Source organism: Mixophyes fleayi, chromosome 1, assembly GCF_038048845.1.
Source record: "Mixophyes fleayi isolate aMixFle1 chromosome 1, aMixFle1.hap1, whole genome shotgun sequence".
Lineage (NCBI taxonomy): Eukaryota > Metazoa > Chordata > Amphibia > Anura > Limnodynastidae > Mixophyes > Mixophyes fleayi.
Window position 1 is genome coordinate 230,355,192 of NC_134402.1, and position 9,280 is coordinate 230,364,471.

Here is a 9,280-nt window from a genome sequence, read left to right on the forward strand (position 1 = left end):
ATTATGGAATAGGGGACAAGGAGTTACTGGCCATCAAGGCGGCTCTGGAGGAGTGGCGACATCTGTTGGAGGGGGCTATATTTCCTGTTACTGTGTTTACCGACCATCGGAACCTAGTGTTCATTCAAGAGGCTCGTTGCCTTAATCCTCGGCAAGCCCGCTGGGCATCCTTCTTTGCTCGATTTAACATGAAGCTCACATTCTGCCCGGGAGCCAAGAATGGACGTGCCGATGCATTATCTCGCTCATTTGACGATTCCGATCGTTTAAGACCGTTGGTTCCTCAGCATATTATTGATCCTTCTAATATCGTAGCCCTTACTAGGACCAAAACGTCCTCTCCTCCTCCAGGCCGGTCATTCGTGGAACCCCATCTCCGGTTCAAGACCCTGCAGTGGGCTCATTCATCCCGCATTGCCGGCCATGCGGGAATAAAGAAGACAACATCGCTGCTTTGCCGGCGCTTCTGGTGGCCTAATGTACGTGCCGATGTTGAGAGATTTATTGCTTCCTGCACTACTTGTGCTCAACACAAAACTTGTAGAAGAGTTCCGGCAGGCCTTCTTCGTCCACTCCCTATCCCCGATGCTCCTTGGGAAAGTGTGGCCATGGATTTTATCACAGACCTACCCCTCAGTGCAGGGTTTACCATTACCACTATCTGGGTGGTTATTGATCGATTTTCGAAGATGGCACATTTTATTCCTCTAACTGGACTGCCCACGGCCAGTCGTCTGGCAGATATCTTTATCAAGGAGATATTCAGACTACATGGTTGCCCGAAGGAGATCATTTCGGACCGCGGAGTCCAATTCACATCCCAGTTTTGGAGAACCTTTTGTAAGAGATTGAACATAGAATTGAAATTCTCTTCGGGATACCATCCGCAAACCAACGGACAGACGGAGCGAATCAATCAGGATCTCGAGACATTCCTCCGCTGTTTTACCTCCGACAACCAGAATAAATGGTCTCAATTCCTTCCTTGGGCGGAGTTCTCCTAAAATCAACACATTCATGAGTCTACCGGATTCTTCCCTTTCTTTATTGTATACGGAAGTCATCCTGTGTTTCCGGATCCTTTTCCAGTGTCCTCTTCTCCGGTTCCAGCCGTAGATACTCTTTATCGGGAGTTTTCTCTCATTTGGGCTAAGACTAAGACGGCTTTACTCAAGGCTACTCAGCATCACAAAATCTTTGCAGATCGTCATCGGAGGGCCACTCCTCTCTTAAAGGTGGGAGACCAAGTATGGCTATCCACCCGGGACCTAAGACTAAAGGTTCCTTCTATGAAGATGGCTCCTCGATTTATTGGCCCGTACACCATCATGCAAGTCATTAATCCTGTATGCTTTAAATTGAGACTTCCTCCTTCTCTGAGATGTCATAATACTTTTCATGTCTCATTACGACCAGTGGTACTCAATAAATTCTATCGACCTCCCGGTCGTCCCCCACCAATACAAACCTCTTCTGGAACTGAATTCGAAGTCAGTCGGATCTTGGCCTCTCGCATTCTTCGTGGCAAACAGCAATTTCTTGTCCATTGGAAAGGATTTGGCCCAGAGGAGAGATCATGGGTGGACAAGCAGGACCTTCACGCTCCTAGAATTCTCAAAAAGTTCCTTCAAACAGGAGGAAGAAGAGGAGGGTATACTGTCAGGCGCCGTCCGCACGGCCGCCTGACTGCCTGACCGCGCGTCTGGTTGCTATGCAACCAGACGCGTCACTTCCGGATCCCCCCCTGCCATCCATCTCCTAGCAGTATGACGCGCCCCGTTGCTAGGCAACGGGACGCTATGTGATTCCCGGCGGCAGGCATGACAGCGCTGCAGCGCTGATGCTGATTGGATCCCCACACTATTTAAACCTCTTCCTGTCCTCTAATCAGTGCCAGAGTATCAGGTCTTCCTGTCTCCAGCGTTTGTGTGTACCAGTTGCTGTATTGTTCCTGACATTCCTCGTGCTGCTTGTGACCCTTTTGACCCGGACCGTTTGACCACCCCTATCTGGATTCTGCCTTTGTACTGCGCTCCCTGAAAGTTACCGACTCGGCTTGCCTCACCATTCTTCTGGATTTCCCTTTGTACCTCCTCTACCTGAACGTTGCTGAACCGGCCTGTCTGACACCCCCTTGTATCTCGCTGTGGACTCTAGGAAGGACCGCGACCTGCGTGTCCCTGCAGCGGAGTCCATACTTCCTTGCGGGGGTTCCTGGTGAATACCAGGGGCACGTTAGACTCCGCGCCTTCCTCTGAGTTGCGCCAACAATAGCAGGTACCCACTATCAGTCATACACCCACTATCAGTCGTGACAATATTGTGGTGGCCAGTGGCCAGTCCTCTACGCAGTCCAGATATATTTTTGGGTGTAATTCAGACCTGTTGAAGGTTTTCTATATATTTTTTATTGTGGTGCCCAGTGCCCACTACTCTACGCAGTCCAGATACTATTTTTGGGAGTAATTCTGACCTGTTGAAGGTTTTCTATATATTATATTGTGGTGGCCAGTGGCCAGTCCTCTATGCAGTCCAGATACTATTTTTGGGTGTAATTCAGACCTGTTGAAGGTTTTCAATATATTTTTTATTGTAGTGCCCAGTGCCCACTACTCTACGCAGTCCAGATACTATTTTTGGGTGTAATTCTGACCTGTTGAAGGTTTTCTATATATTATATTGTGGTGGCCAGTGGCCAGTCCTCTACGCAGTCCAGATACTATTTTTGGGTGTAATTCAGACCTGTTGAAGGTTTTCTATATATTTTTTATTGTGGTGCCCAGTGCCCACTACTCTATGCAGTCCAGATACTATTTTTGGGTGTAATCCAGACCAGTTGATGGGTTTTTAATTGTATTGTGGGGAACACTCCTCTACGCAGTCCAGAAAGATACCTCGTTGCAACGTTTTGTACTAAAAAAAATAATTATTGTGAGGTGTTAGGTGTTCAGAATAGCCTTTAAATTAGTGGAAATTATTGTTATTGAATGTTATTGAGGTTAATAATAGCGTAGGAGTGAAAATAAGCCCAAAAACTTGATTTTTACACTTTTTAGTTTTTTTTCAAAAAAAATCCGAATCCAAAACCTTAAATCCGAACCAAAACGTTTCGGCAGGTGTTTTGCAAAACAAATCCGAACCCAAAACATCGAGAAAATCCGGATCCAAAACACAAAACACGAGACCTCAAAAGTCGCTGGTGCACATCCCTAGTTTAAACATGCCCAAAACACTAAATGAATGACAAAAGATCACTCTGTGTGATTTTCCCACAGTGCCCCCAGACGAAGTGCTAGCTGCTGACATGGAGCACCTCTCAGCTGCCTTTTAAAAATGGTGAGCTTTACTGCTTTTACAGAAATGGCGGAGCACTGGGATAAACAGCTCAATGTAGCAGCCTGTGGGACTCTGCCCAGGGGGAGGGGGCACTTTATTTTCCAGCTAGTAGTACAGCTTTAATGTGTGATATATAAACTGATCTAAGATAGCGATGTAAGTTAGATCACAGATTTAGTCCTGTTAAGGTAGTTATGGGAAATGTTTTTGGGGTGTGTTATGTATGATTAATACCATACTTGCCAACTCTCCCGGAATGTCCGGGAGACTTCCGCATTTTGCGAGAGTCTCCCAGACTCCCGGTGAGTGTGGCAATCTCCCGAATTCTGCCTACTTCACTAGGAAGTGCCCCACTTCCTAGTGAAGTGGGCAGAATTAGCTCCCAAACGCCACGATTCCCAGTGAATCGCAGCATTTGGCCCCGCCCCCACTGTCAAATGACGCAGGACCAAAATGGCGCAATTCTGCCCGCCCCGCCCCCCTCACGCCCACCTCCACTGGCTGGCTCCCGGAAGAGAGCCGAAGACAGTAGGTAAGTATGATTAATACATATTACATATACTAAGCCACATTACAAATAATCTAAGAAAAAGTAGTGAAAGATTGTAAATATAATAAAACACTTTAACAGTTCCTATATACCTGGTTAAACTGGTGCATTACTGCAGAAGGCACCGCACCAGTACACAGAGGTGTATTCTGAAGGGTTGTCGCACTTTCTCCCCCAGACCTTTCTTCAGGTGGACTCTTCCAAGAGAAGACACATGTTTCCAGGGAAGAGATCACGTCCTGTAGCTGCAGGAACAGATCATTTTTATATCCTGAAAGGGAATATAAAACAACAAAGGTGAGATAACAGAGTGTAGCTCTGGTGCAAGTGACAACCTTGGGCCTGATTCATTAAGGAACGTAAATGCTGATATGTGCTGTATTTTATGTAAAATCACTCTGTGCATGCGCAGAACCGGACTATACGCCTGCAACATCAAATTCACCTTTGAGCGCAAAGGACACTTACGATAGCCTACTATTTTAGGTGTGGAACGGGGAGGGGACTGGACATATGCACGTAGTCAATTTACAGTAAGGGCGTGCCAAGCTCAAGCACACGCAGCAGCATGCGATTCAAGCTTTGGGCGTCTCTAAAGTACATGCTTATCAGTCGTATCACCTGCAGCAGCTACAGGTCTGGTGTAAGTGCTAATTACTAGTGATGATAAGCTAGAACATGTGTTTGCAATCAGGAGCAACAATAAAAAAATATTTATATACTGTAGACATTAAGAATATCCTAATAAATGTATTTTCTGAAAAAAATACATTAATGTTTTGTCGTTAATGATTACATTATTAACATGTGACATTAATTGATTTGTGACTTAATATTTCACATATGTATTGGACGTATCCTGCAGTGTCTTGTCTGTTAGAGCAGAGCGGTCGGATGTTAGTTAGCTGTCCAGTGCTATCTATATGCTATCTATATTGTTAGCCATAGTGATACAGATAAGCAAGAGAGGAAGCTGAATAAAAACATACTAGTGTTATTTAAAATATACTTGATAAACAGCACTTACATCCTGTTTCAGACCAGTAGCAATATTAATAAATGCTTTATGCCCATCATAAGGCAGCAGAAAACATAAAAGCATTGGTTTGCAAATCTTTCTTTTAGTTGGCTGTATAAATTTAAAATGTGCATGAAATTCTCTTTGATTTGCAAGAATATTTACACAATACTTCCGTTACCAGAATTTGACAATGATGGCTGTGCTTCATGGTCTGATTTTGAACATTCCTCCATATCTTAATACAATGATTCTCCTTTTTTAGTCCATATTCTTCCACTTTTCTGAAGTAAATAGAAAAAGTTGAGAGAATGGTTGTTGTGCACCATGTACAAGCAGGGCCGGATTAAGGGAATGGAGGCCCCTGGGCTAAGGGGACCTCCATTCCCCCATGAGGCCCCCTCTGTGAGCCGCCCGCCCCTCCCCCCCAAGCACTTACCTCCTCCTGTCACTGTAGTCCTTCTCCGGCGCACTGTAATCTCCTTACTGAGGAGATCTCGTGAGAGTGAGACTCATAGTCTCACTCTCACAAGAACTCCTCAGTAAGGATATTACTGAGCACCAGTGAAGGATTACAGTCAGCCTCGGACTGGCCTGCAGGGCAGCAGGACTATCCACCGGTAGGCCCCGACACCTGATAGCCCCACCCACTTCCTTGGGGGGGCGGAGCAAAGTAAAGATGGTCCTGATCGATTTTCATAAAAACAGAAAGCTCAGACTATCTACTATGATAGCTGTCCACCGCTTCTCTCTGCTCCCCAGCCTCCCAGCTGCTGCTGTAAGCCTCACAATGACAGGCAGCAGCTGTGACATGAGATCGAGGTGAACTGCAGGGGAATGACTCGTTATCATGTGATCGTGACTCTGCTTCCTAGTTCATCAACTTCCTGCTGCTGCTGCTGTGAGAAGAAGGAGGCTCTACTGTTAAGAGAGGCTGTGTACGTACAGTATTTCTATTTCTCTCATCTTCCAATTATTTGTCCTGTTTACATGCATACCTCATATTCATGCTGCTATTACTATTTATTTACATCTTGTGATACCATTTAGCACAGGCACTTGTTACCCACTTGTTGTCCTTTTTCCATCTCCCTTTTTGTGCCTGATCCCTATTTCTCTTTTTCATAATTATTTGTCCTACTTTATGGAAGTGGAAGTAGAGGATATATCATGAAAATACTGGCACCTGAATATTATTCAGTGTGTGTACTGCAGTGCTCACCAACATCTGGTATTGTGTATTTGTATAGATGTACATATTTATATATATATATATATATATATATATATATATATATATGTATAGCTCAGTGGTTCCCAAGGCATGTGCCGTGGCTCCCTGGGGTGCCTCGGTGATCTCACAGGGGTGCCTCGTGGCCAGTGTTAAGCAAGGCGGGGGACTACTTGGTAATTATTTTGGCTTAATGGTGCCTTGAAAAAATTATGGAGGCCCTAAGGGTGCCTTGAACTGAAAAAGAGGATAGGGTAGGGGGGTTAGTTTTGGACAATATAAAAGCACTACTTGTAAACATAAAATTATACTGTTAATGGGGAGGCTGTTAAACTAAATGAAAAAATGTCCATAACTGTATGTTACAACCATTGATGGTTAATTTATGTGCTTTCATTTAAAAGCTGCTGTTTAATTTTCTATTTCTAATGTATAGTTTTGTATTTAATCATACATTTGTTTATCAGTATAAATAAAGGTTATTTATTGATTGATACACATTTCATCTCTATTTTCTTTACGTAATACATGTGAAATTGACCTGATTTGCAAGGTCCGCTTTTTCTTTATAGACTACACTTGGTGCTATACGTTGTCCTCTGTGGACAGACCACACCCCTTTAATGACTGGCCACACCCCCTCTTGCAGTTGGCCACACCCCAATGTAATGGGCCCCTATCACCGCATTTTCCCGGTGGGCCCTTTATGTCCCAGTCCGACACTGATTACAGTGACAGGCTCAGCAGCATTGATTGGGCTAGGGGTGGCCCCACACCGATCAATGCTGCTGCTGAGCACTTTCAAGGGCCCCCTGGATGTCCGAGGCCCCTGGGCTGTAGCCCAGTTAGACCTCGGATTAATCCGGCCTTGTGTACAAGATGTACATTGTTACAAGATCACATATGTTTCTTATATCCTATACCCTACCAGAACCTAGCAGAGATATGGGAAAAAGTATTTGCATGTGCTGTATAGAAATATGCAAACTATTCTTCTCTGTTATCAGCCACTTTAGACTCAGAGAGGATCACTGATTCCGTCAATAAACTGAAAGGATTTCTCCACTTAAACTTAAATGTATAGCAAGTGACCCATCTAACACCAGCTTAGAACACTATACAAAACTGACATTATAGTGAGGATATTGTTAGAAACAAAGTGACATATAATCAATTAACACATTGTATTGTGATTTTTGTACAACCTGGTGGAAATTGAGGGTGGCATAATAATAGGAGGTGTTATAAAGAGGGAGCACTGGTGTGTACTGGCTGCTGGCAATACATAGTAAAATGGTAGTGCAGACCACCACTACTTCCATAGTGTGAGAAAATGCCTGTGCTTGTTTGACACATCCGGCGCTTGTGCTCTCCCTGAAACTTACAATATGGAAGCAAGCACAGCAAGGTACAGTTTGAACTACAATTTGTCATTCTGTCCCACTACACACGGCTTGTACAGAGGGTAGTTCAACTCGCTATGAGTATGCACACAAAGAGGTATAAAGAGAGAGAACACAGGCACAGGATTGCAAAGAGGCACCTGCTGGGGAAGCAGAGGTGAGTAAACCCATTTTTACTATATACTGTCATGGAATATACTTTGTATTGTATGGTGGGAAAATCTTCCATGATCACAACTTTTGATTCTGTCAAACTCTTAAAGTTTTGCATATATTTGTGACTATTATCAGTAGCTCTTTTCTAAAGCCATGAGGGCCATGACCAGGAGCCGACCACTCACACATAGTAGCAGAGGTTTCAAGGGAGCGGTTTAAAAATGCAAAAAACAGGAAACTCAGTGTATCCTGCTCTGCAATAATACAATGACCCAGTACTTAGAAATGCCAGTGAATCTCTAAAAAAGAACTTCAAAATAACGACACTAATAAACACAGCTCCACACTTAAGAAACTACACAATCTGCACAGATAGTTTATTGTGTATGTTGTAAAGGCAAACTTTAATGTGTATTGAAAATATGAGATTCCTATAAAATTTATTTTCCTCTTTTTCTGTATTTAGTTACAATTTATTAATTTGTGTATAGCTAAACAACCCATTTTGGAGGGTAACTTATACTAAGAAACTAAGAAGAGTTGTATTGAAAGTTCTAACAGAACAACAGGTAAAGTTACTAGAATGTGTGTACATGGTAATAGGAGGTCATGTATGATGGCCAATCAAAGAAGCTTAGAGAGATAAGGTAAATGAAGATTAAATAGAGGCTATATAGAGAAATAAAAAATACAAACAAGTATTGTCAGGTAATATAACAGAACTATAGGAAGATGGATATGTAGGGCAGTAAAAGATACAATACAGTATACAGTTCCATAGCCACACAGTGTAACAAGGAATAATAAGTGAACATTATAAGAAGAAACTCATTTGTATGGGACCTGTACAGATAATATGTCACTAACAGTAAGATATATGTACGTTCTCACTTACCACTTATGTCCAAGCCGTCCATCGTGCTAAAAAGCATATAAGAGACTGGAAGCAAGAGAAGGAAACAGGACGTGATCTGGAGACACGGACATTTGTCTGATGGGAAGTAGCTTCCTGAGAAGAGAATACAGTGTGTAATCCATATACACACTTGCACTTTAAAATACTATATAGTCAGAAAATATATTCTTTATTAACCACTACTTGGCACATATATACATAGATGCATAGATATACACTACGCAGTTCTACCTCTGTGTACCTAAATAAAGGGAACACTGACAATGTATTTTATTAGGGCTTTGGATGTCTACAGCATCTATCTCTGGGACGTTCTTGACAGATTGTTCCTGGTGACACAGTCTGCTCATGCCTGAGACAAATAAAGTATTTGCAATCACCTGATACAGAGATGGGTGTCTGTTTTGTCTTGCATGAAGAACCAGCGCAAGAATGTCACAACTGAGAAGCATGTATTTTTGTACACAGTTGCCCAATTTGATAATATCTTTGCTTCAGATTTCAATGATTATGATATGGGAAATGTTATTTATCTCAGAATATAAATTTAGGAAGAGGAAGATAGGTGTTTCCTACTCAATAAAAAAAAACTAAATTCAGGGAATATTAGCATTATGGAATGAAAGAAGAGAGGCATGTGAAATCTTGGATACTTGAAAGGAGGAAAAGT

General features: G+C 42.8%; 1 protein-coding gene across 2 annotated transcripts in view; it reads right to left on the minus strand.

Annotated features, from left to right (window-relative positions):
* Positions 1-8,669, minus strand: part of USHBP1 (USH1 protein network component harmonin binding protein 1) — a 46,016-nt gene extending 37,347 nt beyond the window's left edge. For both annotated transcript variants that reach the window (XM_075206925.1, XM_075206915.1), the window contains exons 1-3: positions 8,590-8,669; positions 5,086-5,188; positions 3,979-4,157 (exon numbers count right to left, since the gene is read on the minus strand). In XM_075206925.1, coding sequence (XP_075063026.1) covers positions 3,979-4,157; positions 5,086-5,140 — 234 coding nt within the window. In that variant the 5' untranslated portion in view covers positions 5,141-5,188; positions 8,590-8,669. The remainder of the gene's footprint in view (positions 1-3,978; positions 4,158-5,085; positions 5,189-8,589) is intronic.
* Positions 8,670-9,280: the final 611 nt, after the last annotated feature.